The sequence below is a fragment of the Oncorhynchus gorbuscha genome, linkage group LG20 (genome assembly GCF_021184085.1).
Source record: "Oncorhynchus gorbuscha isolate QuinsamMale2020 ecotype Even-year linkage group LG20, OgorEven_v1.0, whole genome shotgun sequence".
Lineage (NCBI taxonomy): Eukaryota > Metazoa > Chordata > Actinopteri > Salmoniformes > Salmonidae > Oncorhynchus > Oncorhynchus gorbuscha.
In genome coordinates this window covers 27923948-27944959 of record NC_060192.1, presented here as the reverse complement: position 1 = coordinate 27944959, position 21012 = coordinate 27923948, and the positions used below count along the sequence as shown (strand labels likewise).

Sequence of the window (21012 nt, the reverse complement as noted above, 5' to 3'; positions counted from 1 at the left end):
GGCACAGACAAAAGCACGAAGGACAAGAAGGTAGAGACAGCAATACATCACGCAAAGCAGCCACAACTGTTCTAAGAGTGTCCATTACTATAGATATTCCTTGGATGGGGACAATATAAAACAATTTGTTGGCATGATATACTATAGATTGATTGCTTTTTTTCCGGCATAAATATTGGTCTGGAAGAGGCTCTGCAGAGTGGTCACTAGCTGGCACAGCCACAAAGTCATCAAATCTGATAACTGCTAACCATAGTGCCTAACCTTAACCTTAAATTAAGACCAAAAAGCGAAATGTTGTTTTCATGAATTTGTACAATACTGCGGTTCAACCATCTAGCGGAAATCGCTCAATTCTGCCTACAGAGCAAGACTCGTGACAATAACCTATGATTGCGCAATTAATAAACTACATATTAGCTTCACAGTTACTGTTGCTTGTGATCCATTATTCTTGTATACAACTAAGGCTAAAAATCACAAAAATGAGGGGGCACCCGGATTTGAACCGGGGACCTCTTGATCTGCAGTCAAATGCTCTACCACTGAGCTATACCCCCAGTGCGTGTAAATCAAGGAATGTTTTCATATATATAGCTACTTATTAAACAGCACAAAGGTGGTTATGCGTATATTGTTAAATTTACGTAGGGTATGTTTTAGTACTTATAGCTAGCTACTCGTTAAACAGCACCGAGATGGCTATGCTTAGATTGTAAAACTTACGTAGAGTAGTATCACATTGACTTCACTTTGGACTGCCTGTGGTTTTATTTCCTAGATAATTTATGTTTTGACTAGAGTCTATCGCCACAGTTTTGATACAAAACAAGTATATTGTAATGAAACAGCAGGGAGCAGGTCTCGAACCCGAGGTCTGGCGGGCTATTGACTGTGCCGCAACAGCGTACTCCTGTGGCAGAATCAATTTCCGCAGATAGAAACCCAGGGTCGTTACGATATATATCTAGTAGTAGCTCGACGCCGGCTAGTTGTGGTGATGTATGTTTTGTCCTACATATTTATTTAATTTATTTAAATTTTTAATCCCAGCCCTCGTCCCCGCAGGAGGCCCTTTTCCTTTTGGTAGGCCATCATTGTAAATAAGCATTTGTTCTTAATTGACTTGCCCAGTTAAATAAAATAAATATAAAGTTTCAGAGCCTACACCGGAAGTAGGCAGTGAGTATTTGTTCAATTGAATGACAAGACAGCAGCCATAGTGAGCATTTTGAGTAGTTTGCTAGCCAACTTTGTAACAAATTCTTATAACCCAGTATCATATAGCATATTACTCTAGAAAAGCTTTTCATACTGATCCCATTTCGAGAGGTCAAAAACAATGACCCTCTTGACCTGAATTCCAAGCCGATCCTTTTTCACCTTAAATTCCTATCATTGTGATTGAATACCGACTTGTATTCAAACTCATTACAAATGATTGTACTCTTTACCAACGAAGTCTAGTTAATATCTTACAATCACCTTCATCCTAACTAACTAGATAAGTAGCTAGCTGAAGTTAGCTAACCATTTAGCGGTATAGTAACCAGCTAGCTTTGTTTGGTCCATCCATACCAATGGTCCATACTAGCTAGTTAGCCAACTACATCAAGTTCTCTAGGAATTTGCTAGCTAGCTAGTTACCTTGCTACGTGTACTAAACTAATACAATTATTGTACATTTAATTGCTATCTAGTTAGTTTTCAGTGTCTTTGATTGTGTACTACACATGCATCTGTCATTCCCACACTATTACACTGTCATCTTATCCTAGGAGACAGGCGCTTGACTTCCTACAAAGGGTGTGTTCGTAAATTCACTCTGGCTATCAACTCCAATTTCAGTGCACTCTCGTCTGAGTGCCAGATTGCAGAATAATTTAGGAATTCCTACAAAGTTTCAACCTTTCTCTAGACACATTCAGTGGGAGTGATGAGAGAATGTGGTTTGAGGATGTTCTTAATGGTGAGTATTTGAATACTATAAATAAAGTTGCACACTAATCAATTATGCCCCTGATCATTTAATGGGTGTAGCAACCAACGTTTTGGCACAGTGGCTTCTTCAATCCTGAAGAAAGCACGGCACTGCGTGCCAAAACTTTAGTTGCTATACCCATTAAATGTTTTGGAGCATAATTTATATGCAACTTTATTTGTGTAGTTTACTGTTTACTAGAGTATTTGAAAACTGCCATCATTCGGCTGTTTTACAAAGGAGTGTGACTAATGTGGTGGTCATATTTAGATTGTCTTGCAGATCCAGCTCAATGTGAATTGATGGGAGAGCTACATCTCAGGATGGAGAACACATTGGGACTGATGTAAGAGTCTCCCAACTAGTGTTTGTTACATTTGTCTGTGGGTTTGTGTTTTTAATTGTTTTTCTTACATGCCAGATAAAATTGCAGTGTGAAATATGAATGTATGAGGATGGACAACATGTTGTTTAATGTAGTTTTTATTATTGGTTTGTGTTATGAAGCAGCACACAGGCGTTTTTAATAGAAAATAAGCAACTCACAAGAGTCGTACCTTCCTATACTGCAGTCCACAGAACATTACTCATGTTTATATAGTCAATTCAGATAAATTTTAACTTCAGATCATCTGTTGTAGCAAACTCCATTTGACATGATCTTAACTATTAGAAGGACAACACTGCTTCAACTTAGTAGGGAAGGTAAGGACAGTTTAAAGAAAACACTCAGTGGTAGCATTCATTTGATTTACAGCAGTACCAGAGTATTCTGCTTCATCTTTGCACATACAGTATATAACATATGTCTGCACTAAATGCTTTGGTTGCTTATGAGCATTTACTGATATAAAATGGTTGATAAAATACAGGTACAATAGATGTCTTTGTATAGGGTAACGACTAAAGGAGGAAAATAGTTATTAAAAAGCTTTCAGTACAATCTTAAATGTTTACATTGAATGAAAGTCAAATGTCTATAGGAATAAAACACTTCTTTCCTAACAATGTGCAGAATAAACAGTAAAACTTAAATGGATGCCGATATGATGTAGATATGGATCCATGATCCTGTCTGTTGTAAACCTTCAGTCTAGCTTCTCCTCCTGGAAGTAGTCTGCCTCATTGAGATGGTCCTGGAACTTCTCATATTCCTAAGAGAGAGAAATGAGAGTGAAACAGCGAGTGATGGTCAGTAAAGAAAATCAGAGCATGGCTTTCTATTCTACACATATGGAGTTTGGGGGAACAAGTAAAGAGGAAACAGGCATTAGATAACAGTTCAAGAAAGAGTTAAGAGCTTGTAAGTAGGCATTTCACGGTAAGGTCTACACTATTCGGCGCATGTGACAAAGTTTGATTTGATGATTCAATGAGGAGTACTGTCATTTTATGGAGAGTAAGTGGGGTATATACCTCTGAGATCCAGCCACTCTCCTCCAGTTTTGTGAACACCCTTTTCACAGTTTCCTTCACCGGCTCCTCCTCGCCATTCTTCTCCTCCTCCATCACTGTCCGGCAGTGTTGAAACAAGTGGTACTTGAAGTGTTTCAGAGCATGATACACCTCTGTTCGGCTGGCACAAACAGAGCACACACTGAAAGCCTGTAATTTAGGAAAGACATGCAAGGTAGGTGACCTGTTGTGGAAAACCCTCTCAGACAAACTGCAAACCTGACATTTCACAAAAGGTTAAATTGGTGCAAGGATAAGGATACATAATTATTCGATCTGATGTGATGTACTTTTTGTTAGGGTGGATTTTATGAGATGCCAACGTCACGTATTATATGCGTTCATCTGCGGACAGCGATGGATAAAACAAAGACTGTTGGTTTCTTCTCAGATGTAGTACCTGTGTGTCACTGGGCATGAATTGGTCCTCTTGAAGGCTGTTGAGGTCATGCAGTTGCCCCAAGAGATTCACACTGAAACTGCACTGTCGCTGGAGCTTGCATGCCTCACAAACACTCCCATGCAATCCTAACTTCATCAGCTGGACCTTGGGGTAACACTCCACCCGCTCCTGTACATGGACACAAAAAAAAACATACCTCAGCTTGCATATATTGTTTTTTCACATGATGTAAAGAATGTTAGTTTTAGCCAAAGTACAAGCATAGATGTATACAGATCGGTGAATATGCAGCCACAGTTGAATGACTTAAGTTCTCTGAAATGTTTCTTCACCTTGTACCGGTCAGTCCAGCGGCTCCTCTGTTTTAGGTTCTCCAGGCGAGGGAGGATCATCCGCTCATCAAAGTGGAACAGCGACGCCATCATCTCCTGAGCATATCGCTTTGTCCGATCACCACCTGCTCAGTGATCAACCAATTAGATTCCCCACACTTGGATGATACAGTCAATTGGGGATGGTGTTAAAGACCCATTATTGTTTTAAAAAAACACTTACCATAAAGAGACTTGAGAAAGGTTTCATCCAGGACGTTGATCATAAGGGCTTTGACGACCACTTGAAAGTGATTGAGCTGAGACCCAGTGATGACTAGCAAAAACAGGAAAATGAATCATAACACATATAGTAGTGGTGATTTCAGGTGTAAACATTGACCCGCGATATATTGTGTCAGCTAAGACTCACACTGGCGTGGAAGAGAAACAGCCTTTTCATCTGACGACTCCTTGTCCCCTGTCTTTTTCTTATCATCAACTATGAAGTCCTTCTGACTGTCGCTGTCATCTGCTGCCTCTTCTTCACTACTGCCCACCAATACTTCAGGGGCATCATCATTGTGGTCATCATCCTCATCACCACTAGCTTCTTTACCTTTCTTTTCTTCACCCGAATCCTGAATCTTTACAAGCAAACAAAACATTGGTTGTAAAACGATGTTAAACATTTCCTCAGTACCTTATGGACGTTTTGTGGGTGGGTATATGCGACATGATTTTGCACAATGGATCAACACTTAAAGATACTGCATGTTATGTTATGCTCGTTTACATTATATATTGTGATAAGCTACCTCCAACGTGCTCCTGCGTTTCGGGGCGCGGGACTTCATCTTCTTGGATAGTGCCAAGAGTTGAGACTGGCGTTGCTTTCGTTTAGCTGCGGTCTCTTTGGCTTCAGCAAATTGTTTGGCATTTTGTGCAGCACTCTGGTCCTCCGAGTCAGAATCTTGACTTTGCTGTTTAATGCGTTTTTTGGGAACGACTTTCCGTTTGGGTTTGGTTCCTACGTCGCTGTCAGAGTCACTGGAGCTATCAGCGAGGACGCGCTTCCGACGAGGACGGGATCTACCTTCGCTGGAGCTACTACCTTCACTCTGTTCTCCACTGGCAGGTGTGCTTTCGCTCCCGCTGTCTGAATTCTGATACTCACTCTCTGAGTCTGAGGCGCTGATGCTGGTCGTGCTCGCGCATGACTCCTCGTCACTGTCATCAAGGATAGACGACGGCAGACCGATTTGAGCCCTTTTCTTATTTGCTTCAGCTTTATTTTTTCGCATCGTCGCGAACACTTGACGCTTGTACAGGCTTTCCATAGTTGCTTACACAGTGCTGCTAAGTTAACAGACCAAATAAAAGTTAAATAACGTTACCAACCCTGGCTGGCTAACGTTAGCAATTAGCTAGCTAATGTGAGATGCAGAACATGCTCATTTGTGTAAAATGTCGCCTATAAAACATTATCTATGCGAGCAACCATATATAAACAACGTTACTCTTAAATTGATACCAAGCTTTAATCTCGGTGAACCTTAAAAAATTGAAACTTCCAATTGTATCTCGTGTGCACGTTTTGTTTTGTTTTTATAGATGTTGTGTCTGTGCTTCTTCCCACTTCCGCTCTGCACTCAAAAAAAGGCTACTAAAATCATAGCGCCGCACCTGGGCATTCTAGAGAGAAACGACTATGTTTTTCCTTACCGGTAGACTACTTGTGTCAATTAAATTAGTGATTTGTATTAATCATAGGCATAGATAATATGAATCATGTAAATAAGGTCATTAAAACCTGATTAATGCTTCAATTCAGAAATAAATTAGTAAATTATAAAACATCTTTAAATATCTTATTTTATTCAGGAAAAGTGGTAAATGTTCTTCAAAAATAAGATCATTGGAGAACAGAATTATGTGCAAGAATCAAACAATATAACACGTCAGCAATTAGAAGTCTATTTTACATTTAATAATCAGCTAAAAATAATTTTAAGCATTTATTAATTTCATGACCAGATGAGAATGGCACCATCTGACCCAGCTGATAATAAGTACTCCCCCTTGTGATCAAAGACTACACTCTGGACAGCATCATCATGGCCCAATAAACTGGACACCTGACTAGATGCCAGCTCCACCAGCTTAACTGAGCCATCATTACTGGCGATAGCCAGTGTTCGGCCTGACGGGCTAAAGGCCATTTGATTGCTGGGATGTGGCCCAGTGTCCATGGTTATCAAGGCTGCTACTTTCCTCACATCCCATAGTTTGACCACTCCATATGAATCACAGGAGGCAACAGTGTTGCCCAGTGCATTAAAGGTGGCATGGTTGCAGGAGTGCTGGTGGCCATAGAAGGTCTGTGCACACAGGCCAATCCTGGCATCCCACAAAGACAGGGTTTTATCAGCTGAACAAGTAAGAAGAGTGTTGGAAAAGGGCAGGAAAGTAACACTGTTGACCGAGTCAACGTGGCCACGCAGTGTGCTACGACAGCGCTCGCTCTGCAAGTCCCACACCTTTGCAGTGTTGTCCATTGAGCAGGAGGCCACAAAGTCCCCACATGAGTGGAAGGAGCAGCCCCAAGTGGCATGGGTGTGGCCATCCAGAGTCAGGATGCAGCGGCCTTGGGAGAAATCCCAGATCCTTACTGTTGTGTCTCCACTGGTGGTGGCCAGGCTACCACCATTTGGGTGAAAGCTGCAGCCAGAGAGCCAATCACTATGACCCTCTCCAGTCATGATCATGTCCCCCATGGGCATACCCCACAACCTCCAGAGCTGATCGTCACTGGAGGAGGCTACAATAAACTTCCGGGGGTGCAGGGCGAGACAGCTTATTGGCAGGGTATGGGCCTTCAGTGAGTTGGTGAAGCGGAATCCAGATGCTTTGGGGCAGTGTGAGGCCAGGGCCTTAATTTGGCCTAAGTAGGGGTTCACACGGCTGCTCACAGGAAACTCTGAGTCTTTCGGGTGTTTCTGAGCTGTGTTTTTGGTTGGGTCTTTGTCTTGGTCATAGAGGGCAATTCCATCATTCTGTAGCTGGATTCCTTTTCCAGACTTACTCTGATATTTCTCCTGTTGTGGGGGCAGACCTGTGTCTCTGTTGGCTGAGCGGATTGTAGATGAGGAATGTACATTACACAGGGTGGCTTCCAGGCTGTTGGCCTGGCCACATGCTCTGTCCCTCTCTAAACTGATGAGCATCTTCTGTTTCAGCGCCACTTGGTACTTATCACTCAACTGCTTCAGTGCAGGCTCATATGACCCATAGTGCTTCTTCAGTCGTTTGATGTCTTCAACAAGCCTGTTCTTTTCTTGGACAACACGCTTATGCTGCAGACGATGGAAATCCCTCTCTTTCTGAAGTTTGACCAGTGTTTCGCTAGCTTTGGAAGCTGCCTGCCTGTAGCTGTCCCGCTCTCTCTGTACATTCTTCAACTCGTTGTCTAGAAGTTGGTTGTGTGTATACGCGTCAGGCACAAACTCCACTAGCTCGGTTTTCAACAACCCCCTCTGCTCCATTTCGTACCACTCTGCTTGGAAACAATCCAAAGTTCTGCTCATGCCCATTTTGACAAGGAAGTTGCGGAGAAAGTCGTCCACCACTTCTGGAATGTGTGAGACGGGTTGCTTAGCTGAGCTGAGCCTCTGTAACACTGACCCCGTTCCATCTGAAGCATCGCGCAATGCTCTTACCGCGGCCTCCAAATCCTCATCATCCCCCTCTGCCAAACTCCTTTCTTCATCGGCCAGAACCTCCTCATATTGATAATCGTCGTCTGAGTCATCTGGTATCAACACCTTTTCAAGGTAATATGGCCCATCGACAGATTCTTGCGCTGTTTCATTTTTCGCAGCCATTCTACCAACAACCGCTTTCTGTGTTTGTTTACCCGTCTCCATGGTCACACATTCTCGAACGCTGAGAGATTAGACATCCTGTTTGCCAAGTGTCTGGAAATTGATAAGCCAATCAACAAATTGATAAGCCAATCAACCCTACAGGCCAGAGAAATGTGGGTGATTTTCAATCTAAATAAAAAAACACTTATCTTTTTCCCCCCAATCCTTTATTCCCCAACTACAACAATTACGCAGGAGTGTGTAAAATAGACAGAAACACACAACACACAATATCTAATGATATCCAATATCACACAATATCTAATGCTATTGCCATTGATTTGAATGCATTCATTGTGATTTTAAAAAGTAATTATATAGCTAGGCCTACCTGTGTACGTCATGCCAAATTACCAATAAAGAAAGCGAGAAATAGAAAGGGAGCGAGTGAGAGAAAAAACGAAAACTGCGTTCGTTTCCTAACCTGCAATGGCAAAACAATTACAGCAGGTGGCATATTTAATTCACGGTTGACGTAATAGAACCACCACTCAATGACACACACACACACACACACCTTAGCACTGATCGCTGCACATTAAAACGTCAGTCCCCCTGTATCACCTGTCCTATAATAACTTTATCCTATAAATTATATTATAAATTATATTATAAGGTTATTGTTCTTCCTCACCTAGGTCTATAAACATAATTTTATCCATATGTCAAAGTATCTGATCTCAACGTGCATAAGAATTTAAATGATACGTGTTTTAATAGTGTAATGAAACAGCAGGGAGCAGATCTCGAACCCTCGACCTTCGTGCCCGAGGCCCGGCGCGCTATCGACTGTGCCGCAGGTTCGATTTCCGCGCTAGCTTGCGACTTACAGGAACGCGCTCCATGACAGCGCACGCATTGTCATGGATGCGAGGTCCGATCACTTCTGACGCCAATGTAATGAAACAGCAGGGAGCAGGTCTCGAACCCTCGACCTTCGAGCCCGAGGTCCGGCGCGCTATCGACTGTGCCGCAAAAGCATGCTCTTGTGGCAGAGTCGATTTCCGCGCTTATAAACCCAGGGTCGTTACACTAGCCTGAAATCGAAACGTATGGCAATAGCTCTTTAAAAATGTAAGCTGTGATCTGTCTGGTTCTTGACTGACAATCGGGGGCTATTATGCTTATTTTTTCAGCTGGCAACCAATAGGAAGCCAAGAACACGTGGATGCGACAGATTTGGGACTGTGACAAGTAAAGTAGCCCGCAGATGTCAGTGTAGACGGGGGATGAGAGAGGGGAGGCAGCGTGGTTGACGAACATACTTTTACGCAGTCAAGCTCAGTCCAGACAAGAGGCTCACCTGTGCGGCGTAAAAGATGAGCCATCCAAATGAGAAAGATGCCTCTGACACAACCGAGAGTAAACCTAAATCCCCCCATATGCTCTCGTACTGCATCGAAAGCATACTCGGCCGGAGAAGTCCTCTCAAAGTCAGACTCACAGGAATGCAAAGTTTACCAATGCTGTCTGGAAGAGTGGAGCATAATGCGTCTTTGGAAGGTAATATGTTGTTGGTTGACTTTCTCTGTAACACCTTGCACCCTACTTTGGGCGCAATATGCAATTAAATAATACATCTCCAAATGTAAACATGTACAAATGTATATTGCATTTGCAGCTAATGGTTAAGATATAGCCAGTGCTTGACTTGGACTGAAATAGGTTCCGGTACTCATTTTGGGTGCCGGTAATATTTATACAGTATTTAGGTGCAGGAGCTCCCACGATACGTTTGAGCTTAATAGTCTATAAGAGGAACAGGAGCTCAAGCAGTAAAACCGGAGATGCCGGTAGGCCTACTCTGCTCCCGCCCACGTCAAGCACTGGATATAGCGTTCAAAACGCATACGAACGAAACAACATGAGAAACAAAAAAAATTGTCAAATTTGTGCAGCCTGCCCTTTGCATTTAACTTACATTTCATTAGGCCCGCCTATGGGTTTTTAGAGAAGACTAGCATATACAGGGCTATATACTAGTCTTATTAAACATATTGCATATTGCGCTGTTGATTATTTATAAGTACCTTAAAATAAACGGCCTGTCTTCACAGCCTCTCAGAAAAATGCCGACATACACCTGCCCACCAAGTTGCGGCGTCTATATGGCCCAGCGGGGAAGTTCATGGACTCCAGTCGCGGAGTTCGCGATCATGAGAAGCAAGAAGACAGGGAGCGTCCTCTAGACAAAGCCCATGAAATTCTGAAAATCACTCAGGCGCCACAAGTTAACATCAGCCGCAGTAAATCATACAGGGAGAACGCGTCCCACAGTCCGAGAGAGGAAGAACAGAACCTCGGCCGAGGGAAAGAGGGGCAGGGTGAACTTGGCGCCCCAAAGTTCGAGGACACTTGCAAGGAGCGCATCTGCGAAGACGTAGAAACGTCCCCAAAGAACGGGGAGAGTTTGCACATTGATGGAGATGTAAAAGATCGCGAGGACAACGTGTGCCTTTCAGCTGGCAGTGACTCAGAGGAGGGGATGCTAAAGCGAAAACAGAGGAGATACAGGACTACGTTTACAAGTTATCAACTTGAGGAGCTGGAGAGAGCTTTCCAGAAGACGCACTACCCGGATGTGTTCACAAGGTAGAATTCTCGTGTGCCAGCACTTTTAAAAATATGTTATTTTAACACTATCAAAATGTTAATCTGTTGCATATATATGGCTAGGCCTATGGTTATGAAAATACAATAAAAATGAGCTTTCAGTTTGTGATAATCCAAATTAGGAGTCTAGATATGATTCGAAAGTTAGCCATTTTTAATGGTAAATCCTTTCATTGAGGTGATCAACATATACATGAACATTGTTTGCCTAAGAAATGTAAGAATATCAAACATTTATTATCATTAATAGTAATATCAGAACAGTAATATAATTTATTAAATTGTTATGAATTATTATATAACAGTCATATTACGCATCATTAGCCTACTTTGTTATTAATAATACTAATAATAATAATAATACACTATAATTCACACATAACAAAAGGAAATATAAAAAGGTGTGTGTGTGCAAGGAATAGAATACCAATGAAATATTATAGAGTAGGCTATTATATTGGTTTAAATATTATATTCCTTTAAACCCATTGTAATGATGATCTGACAGTGACACACTCATTTTCATTATTATTAATTATAATTGTGAAATATTGTGGGTTTTTTTAACTCATGATAATTGTGGTTGCAAAAAAAAAATATTCCAAAAATATTGTTCGAAAGTGTTTAAATTATTGAGAGGTCAATTGAAGTTGGCTGCTGCAGATAGAAAGGTTTGTTATTAAATGATGGAGCTATTTGTCTGCATAATTGCAACATATTTGTGAGACAGGATATCTATTGATTCAAATAGCAGAATTTTGAAGATTGATAGCTATGAATTGTCATTGTTTATTTTCATTATAAAAAGCCTACACAGAAAGTAAGCTAATCCAACAATATTTCATATTTTATATAATGTCATTTCTATTGTATCTTTAGGCTCGTATTATTCTCATCATTGAGATGTTTAAAGCGATGATACTGAATATTATTTGCCATTTTTTCTTCTTCTTTTAGGGAGGAGTTAGCGATGCAGTTGAATCTCACCGAGGCGCGCGTGCAAGTGAGTCTAAATTATTATTACTTCATATTTTACATCATTATGACTATATTTGATTTCGATAAACAATGCAAGCACATTATATTATATCTTATAATAATGTGCATTAAAATACACGTGTAAAGTCCATGATAGACCTAATTGCATATTATTGCTATTATTATTATTACATTAAGTAATACAGTTCACTTATGACAGTGAGAGGGGAAATAATTTAAAAAACACACCAGAAAACGGAATTTGCATTAGGGCGTTCATGACTTTATCGTGCACTTAATATCAGTTCAAACAGCCAATATTGACGTAACGGCCATCCTCTCACTCTCACTGCGGTGGCTGGTAATGCTGTTCGATTTCCCGTCTTCTTTTGTAATAGTCCTGCATTGACATGTTGATATCTCGCACTTCAAGTGAGATAGACGCCGTTATAGGTGCTCGCTACCCTATCCTACCCTATCCTCATGCTTACATTTTGAAACTCAAGTCTCAACCTTAGATTCCAGACTAAGCATTCAACCCCCAGATGTCACTCGCTTCAGCTGTAGATTAGCTAATCATATTTTGGAGAGTTGATAAAACCTCGTAAATTCCATATATTTCGTTTTATAACCAGTGTCAAGTCTGTATGGGAGGGGAATCCTCAGTCTCTGTTCTCTTCACTGTCGCCAATAATTGGATTACTTTCAATTTGAACAAAACATGCTTTATTATCATGTCCAAATGACAATTTCATCAAATAACACATACTAAATACATAATACTAAGTATGTACCCAACATTTTGAAATACTAACCACAACCACATAACTCTAACCCCAACACTAGGTCTAATGTTCTTTCTCTTCTTCCCTCTATCTAAGGTGTGGTTCCAGAACCGTAGAGCTAAGTGGCGGAAACGAGAGAAATCTGGGGTTCAGACTCACCCCCAGGGCCACACCATCTCTGGACCCCTGGGTGCAGCACACCACCTAAGCCACTACCTGGAGGGAAGTCCCTTTTCGCCCCACTCTCACCCCTCCCTGGACTGTGCCTGGACAGCTGCTACCACCTCATTCCAGGGTCTAACCCACCCCCTCTCCTGCTCTTCCTCCCCCCTGGGATTTGGCCCCTTCCTAGGAGCAGCCATGTTTAGACACCCCACCTTTATTAGCCCCTCCTTTGGAAGGTGAGCACCATCAACACCTCTATTAGTAAGGCTTCATCTGATTGAAGTGGTTACTTTGGACTATATGTATAATGAATTATTTCTCACTTCTCTCCTTCCCTGACATCTTCTGTATCTATCTCTTCCACCCTTCTTTTATCGCCCTTCTTCCATTGACAGACTCTTCTCCAGCATGGGTCCCCTGACACTCTTACGTCAGCCCATACCTGCAGTAGAGGCCCCAGTCCAGCCCCCAACAGCCTTGTCAGAGGCCTCCCCCTCCTCGCCTGTAGACCGCCGGGCCTCCAGTATCGCAGCACTGCGCCTCAAAGCCAAAGAGCACTCAGCTCAGCTGACACAACTCAACATCCTACCTTCCAGCACCACTGGGAAGGAGGTGTGTTAGGAGACATTAAACCCCCTCCAATTCCTTCTACATGGAGCAGGAGTCATGACCAAAGGAATAGCAGCTTTGAAGTGGTAGGCTATAGCACAACAAGGCCTCATCTTTCCCAGTTAGTTGTCCCAATGTTCTGTTACTCCAGACTGTCCACAACATGCTTTCCTCGTGAACTGAGGAAGAGAGAAGAAATAAAAATAGTGAACTCCCTGCCCTTTGACCCTCAGGAATGACCCATTAGCAGCCTCGCACAGGGTACTACAGGCCACCAAAGGAACAGCTCTGGGCCCTGGAGAGGTTTAAAAGGAGAGCAATGCTGTTGATCATATAAGCCCATTGTATGTTTAGTGTATTGATGATATGGTGTTTGTTGATAGATAGATTTTCGCAGTCTTATTAAATTACTTGGGTATTCAAGTTATTATTTATGATCAATCATATATGAGCCAGAAGCAAGTTTTCAGGAGGAACATTGTACATATATATATATATATATGTGTGTAAAATGTTCTATATATATATATATATATATAAATTAAGTTTTCTTTCCTGGTTTCAGATGAATCAGTTGACAAAAAACTGTCAAATGCAAAACTTTGCACCTTTGCTTGCTTTTAACTGTGTTGCAATGAAATGGAAAAATGCTAAATGAAATCATTCTGAGGACAGAATTGAGAGGTGTATTCAACAGCATGAAATAGTATTAACAAGCTTTCAAAAGAGAAACAGACGTGTCTCCAAAAATACTCTTGCCCAGTATGGATTGATAGAGCCTAGTTCATAGTCCCATTGATGGATCTCAAGAGCTGGATTCAACTTTTAAACAGGGACAAAGGTGTGGATTAAGGGATTTATATGGTCATATTTATTTTGCAACAAAACGTAGACCGGCATTAAAAGACATTAAAAAAAGACTGATTTTTTTTCACATGTGGTGCCGTAGCCTACCATCTCATTAGATGTTGTTTTTCCTCTTGATCTCACGTCTTAATTCGGAAGCCCTACCATTGGCTATTAACTTGATAGCAGTTACCGCTCCTTTTTTAAAAACCTTTATTTAACTCTTCTGCTCAATTTGACCCCGTCCGTGCTGCTGAACCAAATCGCGTGAAATTACCTCTCCGATTAATATCCATTTTTATTGAAAATCCTTCGCGTCTTTTATTTACTAATCTCGTCTAATTTAAACGACACAATAAAGCGACTTTTAGATAAAAGGGTCACTAGAAGTAGCTGTATTTCAGTTTCACCAGCTGGATTCCCTTTAGTATAGGCGCATTGTTACAAGGGCTAACTATTTCCCAACTGTCTTTCCACGTGTTTTCCAAGCGTTTACATCTATGTGTATATGTGCGCGCATTTTTAGCCATTCCTTTCCCCTTTTCAAATAGCATGGCGTAATAATTAACCCAAATAAACTGTCCAAATAAATATTTTAAAATGTAACATTGTTTTCATGACAACGCATTTCGTCGGCATCTCAAGAAAGCATCTTTAACAATGGACAATAACCCGATTAGTGAAGCCTGTTCCAGGATGAATAAACCTTAAAAATCGACTGGAGATAACGTTGAATGACTGAATGACCGATTTTGAAAAGCAAAGAATGACTGAAGTATGGCACTCATTGTGTGATTTGCGTCAATTCTCTTGCAGCTCATTCTCCTTCATCCAATTAGAATGCGTTATTTATTAAGCGGTTTGTCATCTCATAGCTTTCCATTCAGAGCAACAAGGAAATCACTTTGTTAAAAGGCTGGGGGTTCCATTATTTCCCTGAGGCAGGCTACTTACATATTCGACAATGTCATGAATAATGGCAAGAGAATAATAGTCCAGGATAGGCCTACACCAATCCCCCTTCAAAGGACTATCAGCAACACAGTAAATTGAATTTCATTGAGTAGCCTAATCCAAGGGAACTCAGAGGCAAGAAGAAAATAAGGAACAGCCAAACACCTGTCATATTGTGATGGGTGGTTGAGAGGCTTTGGCATATAGCCCCAAAGAGGGAAACAGGCCATGCTGAAACACTCTTCTGAATGCCAAGATGTATTTGAACATATTTGACCACACACAAGATGTTTAATCAGACTAAAGAACATGCAGGCAATGAAACAATAATGGCCAACAAGTTATAATTTGGATAAACAGAGGCAAAAAAATGAGTAAGTGCATCATTAGCCACCAATTTGAGGTTGTCACTGTGCAACTTACGCCTCAAATGCCAGGCATTTTGTTGGATCACAAATTAGTCCATCAATAAGATAGAGAGAGAGAGAGAGAGAGAGAGAGAGAGAGAGTGTGAATGAACTCACTCTGTAGATGGCATATTGACTTTTCCCACCAGGTTGGAGAAAAGGGAACTATTTACTCCACCTCACAGCTGTAGGGGAGTTACAGCCAAACTTTCACTTACTGCCATGTAGGCAGAGAAGGAGGAGAGAGGGAGAGAAAGGAAGAGGAAAGTGGACATTGGGGAGTTGGCTCAGAGATAGAGAGAGGTGTACAAAATATCATAACAAATTATATTCTATTATAGAGAAAAACATTTTCACTTTCAATAAACTTTCAAATGGAAAACGTTACACCTTTCCTTGCTTTTAACTGTGTTGCAATGAAATGAATAATGCAATCATTCTGAGGACAGCATTGAGAGGTGTATTCAACAGCATGAACAGTACAGAGTGCACGTGGGAGAGAGAAAACGTTGACCCACTCTGTTGATGGGTTATTGGCTTATAAAAATATCAGAACAAATTAGACCTCTATTATTGAATAAACATTTTCCGAAATTTGTATTTAGAAATCATTTAAAACCTTCCCATTTTACGTATTCTGAAGGTACAAATTTGATGATGTCAACAAACAGAGGGGGAAATGAGGTGAATCTAAGGAAAGAGGAAAATATGTGAAGAGGAAAATACATTTGGAAAGAGGGAAGAATAAGTGAATAGGGTTAAGCATACATTTAAAACATAATAATCCGTTTAGCAATTAGTTTATATTAAAATATATACTTTAAAAAAATATCATTTCAAACGCCTTATAACGCCCATACCTTGGTGACAGGGCTTGTGACAATGGCCATCACACAGGCCTCATGCATGCAGGCCTCATTCCAAGCATTTGACAAATACTGCTCAACTGGCACAGATTGAGAGTCATGGGTGAAACTCTGAGAGATGAGCACATGATGATCACACAAAAGAACCCAAATACAAGAGAAAGTAAAGAGAAAACAGGGAAGATCAAGAGGAGGATTAAAGGTCATCAAAACAAAAGCAATCATGTTCAAGATTAGATTTAGTATCTTTCCGATTTGCATTTGAACAATCTGAGGAGTGGAGAGGTAGATAGACCATTCTAAAGCGATGGAGACTGTATGAGGCATCTTCTTCCCTTGAACACATTCACCTGAAAGCACCGCTGGGTCACAGCAGGAGCCCTATCACAAGTCAAATGGCATGCCTTACAGCACGGATAAGAAAGATGGAGAGGAGAGAGAAAGGCTGAGGAAAGAGAGTACATTATTGTGATAATGAGAGCTAAAATGACAGCCAAGAAAGGAGAGTAGAAAATATCAAAACAGAAAGATAGAGAGATGAGGAAAGAGAGCGATAGAGAGAGAGAGAGATGACGAAAGAGAGCGAGAGAGAGAGATGTATTTTGTATGTTGTCTACCTCGCTTGCTTTGGCAATGTTAACACATGTTTCCCATGCCAATAAAGCCCTTGAATTGAATTGAATTGAATTGAGAGAGATGCTGTGATAATCTCTTCTACAGTCTGTACAGCCAGTCACAAAGTGTGTCAGCTTCAGTGAGTGCTAATAAGGTGTAAATACAATAACAATCATGTAATTAAGTGAGCATGATGAAGTTAATGGAGATAACACATTCCATTTGAGCTGCTTATGAATATTCTATTAGATGTTATTAGGCAGCTGGGATAGCTGTTAATTTAATCATCACTCCGAGCAGAGAAAAGTTCTTTGTGCGATTGTAATTGCAGAGAATTAATAATTGGTTTGACAATTGTACCAGTGGATTCACAATGGTGCAGGGCTCAGGGGGTGGTAGGTGGGCTGAGTGAGTCCCAGCAAGACATGGAGCCTGAGAGAAAATGAGCAGAGCAGATTAAAGACCATTTTAGGTTATCAATGTGGTAAATGACATGTAAATATGCATGGAATCACACAGACCACATTATAGGACATGAGTATGAGGAGTTACAGATACAGGGCATGAGAGAACGCAGTAGCCAGAGGGGGGATGAAAAGTTGTTCACATGAGAATTACAATCAAAGTCAACAGAGAATCTGTTGATATTGGATATTCAATCGTCTGCGTTTTTTACGTTTCACCGAATAGCTCACACTGTGTTTTAAATTGCCTCCACATTTAACTTGGTAGACACCAATCAGGCAGAGAGGATTGTGGTCTACATGTAGATTAGCTGTGAGCGCCATCCCCCCTGAATCTCCACCCTCTCCTCCTTCTGACATCCCTCTATTCATCCCTCTCTCTTTGCTGTTTCCCATCCTATTCAGAAATCAGAGCTTATTCCTGAGCTATTGAGTTTAAAGAGGAAAAGGGAACAAATGTGCCTGAATGATTAAGGGGAAAATGGGTTTAAAAGGTTGCCATGCATTGCGTGTGAGAGAACACATTTGTGTGGTATCTATGCTTTTGCAGGTCTGTTCTCAGACGACCAGCAGCCAAATCTGTCAGGAACTAAATGACAGAGGTCTGATTAGTGAACCACAGAACAGAGGACAATCATTAGGTTCTCTGGTCTCATCTCAACAGCATTGTCAGAAATATTCGTAGGGAAGAATAAATCAAATGTCCAATTGGGTCGCCGTTCATGTTGGAACAAGTTGTGCATTCCATTTTGAGTGTAGGAATGCACATGTAGTTATCATTACTTTTAGCCTAGCTGTTTAAAGTGTTGGGTGCTACATGACTAGAAGGTATAGCAATAAGGTATTGCATACTTTCAGCTATGTGGAAATGTATGAGTGAATCAGTACAACGTCTAATTGAAGGGTGGGAAACGCCATGGAGTTTAACATGCAAATGCATTTTCTAAATCAGTAGAAGTGTGTGTTTATTCATCTTGATGTGTGTATGTCTGTGTGTGTGCGTTTTCTCAGAATTATACGTGTGAACTGTTGCGTGCTGCTGAACAGTGGCCCTTGAATCAGGGGGAATACAAATATATTGATGAATAAATATATACAGCAAACCTTGAATGCCTAAGTGGTGTCTGAAGAACAGAGGATGAAGAAATAATCATGTTAGCCTCTCCCCTGGAATCCGGCCTAGACAGATGAGCATTCATCTATTGATTACACATCTAACCAGCCTCCCTGCCTTTCGCTACAAACTCCCAAAGTGTTCACTAACATTTAAACAAATCCATTCTAAGAGGGTCCCCTTTTTCAATCAAGTGACATCCATCATGGCAACGTGTGATGATAACGATCCCTTAGGCCTCTCAGGGCCCCAGATGAAAATACCAGGCCTGAAGCTCGTCTTGAGCGCACCAAACAAGGCCTAGCTGGCCAGCTCAAACACATGCTCCATGTCCCATTATTTATGAAGGGCTATCCTTTTGCCCTCTCGTCAATTACTCTCCCTATTATTTCCCGGAGTCTGAAGACTGTTTTCAATCAACACCGGCCGTCCAGGCAGTGTGATGGCGCCCTCTTTCCCGCTGTCTCCTTGTCCTGCTCCTAGGACAGTGATTGGTCCAATTTGCATTGTGGATGCGTCCTGATTGCGACCACTGTAAAGTGAGTGCTGTCAAAATGTCCTTACCCGAGAGGAATATATAGGCGCATCATTTATTCTCCTCCCCAAAATGACCACCACTTGAGAAAACATTTCAACTGGCTGCATTGGACAAAATGGACAGTATGAGGGGTCAGGAATTGTAAGAATGGATTCTACAGAAATGACTGGATGAATCGCTGAGCTGCTGTCAGAGCTATCCTCAACCTATATAAGTGTTCCATCATCAAAATGGTTCAAGTCCCTTTGTGTGTTTTTTTTTACAAGGGGATAGGCTTAGAATATTCCAGCCATCAACAAATGAGCTGTACCAGAAGCTTATTCCAAAAGCCACAGAGGAGCTCATTACAAATTGATCATGATAAATATTGTTATGAAGGAGCAGAGAGATGGATCCTGTGATGTTCCCTATGAGAGGTGGGGAGACCTGTGAAAACCTTTTGTTTTGCTTGTAAATCCCTCAGTAACTGCCCTAACTCAACTCAACACCTGCCACTGTTGTTCCAGTCATACACATGAGTGATGGAGAAAAGCAGAGAAATGACCTCCTTCATAATAGTTTGTTTTGTGTGGGAAGCTGATTATTCGCCATTATTCTTCATGCTAATTGTCATTATTGGGCCTGAACCGCTGTGTCCCCATAGTAGTCATACAATTCTTGCATGAATAACACTTTAGGGGGAATTAGGAAGAGTGAATGGTTTTAATACTCTTGTTTGTCTTGGCAACTGTTACCCACGAACTGTAGCCTGTCAGTTCAGCAAAGCACTATTAATGAACCCTTCCCCTCCGTCTCCAACACACATTATGACATTCCATGACTCCTATTTGCTGATCTGTTGCAAGCCTAAAAAAAAGCTATTTTCACAGCAAAGTTGCAGATTTTTCAGCTTGAGCAACGCTGGACTTAACCATCTGTGAAATGACTTCTTTATCAGAGCAAACCAATGTCCCCCCTTCTTTGGCTGCAAGCCCCTAAAAGTGCCGCTCACATTCCAGGAACCTTCAATAAATTCCCTGATTTTCCAGAAATCCAGGGTTGGATTTCCTGATTATTCCCTTCTCATTCTGGGAATGCCAACTGGGATTTTGGGACTACCAAACAGGATTTTGGGATTTTGGGACTACCAAACAGGATTTTGGGACTACCAAACAGGATTTTGGTTTGGGACTACCAAACAGGATTTTGGGACTACCAAACAGGATTTTGGGACTACCAAACAGGATTTTGGGACTACCAAACAGGATTTTGGGACTACCAAACAGGATTTCAGGACAACCAGGGAATTTATTGAACCCTACACCCCCACATGGATGCATTCCCATTACACCATCACATCCATGTTGTAAAACTGTTTACCAACACAATGGCCAAGAGCGAAAACAAACCTTATTAAAACGTCTGTCCAATACCTAGCATTATTCAGTCCACATTGGTATTCAGTCTAATAGTTCAAAGAGAATGCTTTGCTACACCTAAAATCAATTATTGACTAGAGGTCAAGCAGCAAGATTCTGGCCCCACAACTTCCATTGTAAACACATAAACAGTTATGTCTGCAGCTGCCGTAGAGAAACAAAAATCCTAAACAGGTTTGTTGAAGCTTAACAAAAATAAACAATTTTAGTTCATTTAATGGGCAAAAATGAGAATGGAAAGTAATCCACAAATCAGGTCGCCCCCTGAGTCAATATACTGTATGTACATCATTATAAGGAAAATAAGGAAAAGCAGGGAATTGGGAAACAAAGCCATTTAACTGAAGCACCAGTTGATGTCTCCACTTTTTGTTGCGTGTAATTTGTTCCCATTGAAAGCTATAATTGTCAGCAATTTGAAGATATTCATGCTAAATTTGAGAAATTAATTTCAATTGGAAAATGTAGAAATGTCAGCTCTCGTGAAAGGGATTTGATTTCTATTATCCATCCTCAAAAGACTATGATTCCCAAATACACTTAAGCAAAATCATTTGTGTTCCA

At 41.2% G+C, this 21012-nt stretch overlaps 3 protein-coding genes and 1 non-coding gene across 4 annotated transcripts; 1 reads left to right on the top strand and 3 right to left on the bottom strand.

The window, feature by feature from the left end:
* Nucleotides 1–488: 488 nt before the first annotated feature.
* On the bottom strand, nt 489–560 carry trnac-gca. The gene has a single exon. It is a non-coding gene; the product is annotated as a tRNA-Cys (tRNA).
* A 1888-nt stretch (nt 561–2448) lies between these two features.
* LOC124007418 (coiled-coil domain-containing protein 82-like) lies at nt 2449–5806 on the bottom strand. The gene is made up of 7 exons (XM_046317958.1): nt 4969–5806; nt 4584–4797; nt 4395–4487; nt 4172–4296; nt 3837–4007; nt 3398–3586; nt 2449–3135 (listed from the first exon to the last, which is right to left on the bottom strand). Exons 1-7 carry the CDS (start codon nt 5488–5490, stop codon nt 3070–3072), a joined length of 1380 nt encoding a protein of 459 aa, XP_046173914.1. The 5' UTR covers nt 5491–5806; the 3' UTR covers nt 2449–3069.
* Nucleotides 5807–6017: 211 nt separating this feature from the next.
* On the bottom strand, nt 6018–8076 carry LOC124007417 (sperm-associated antigen 16 protein). Its single transcript, XM_046317957.1, has one exon. The coding sequence runs from the start codon at nt 8074–8076 to the stop codon at nt 6178–6180; it is 1899 nt and encodes a 632-aa protein (XP_046173913.1). The 3' UTR covers nt 6018–6177.
* A 110-nt stretch (nt 8077–8186) lies between these two features.
* LOC124007384 (aristaless-related homeobox protein-like) lies at nt 8187–13704 on the top strand. The gene is made up of 5 exons (XM_046317887.1): nt 8187–9579; nt 10134–10668; nt 11647–11692; nt 12549–12853; nt 13013–13704. Exons 1-5 carry the CDS (start codon nt 9396–9398, stop codon nt 13236–13238), a joined length of 1296 nt encoding a protein of 431 aa, XP_046173843.1. The 5' UTR covers nt 8187–9395; the 3' UTR covers nt 13239–13704.
* Nucleotides 13705–21012: the final 7308 nt, after the last annotated feature.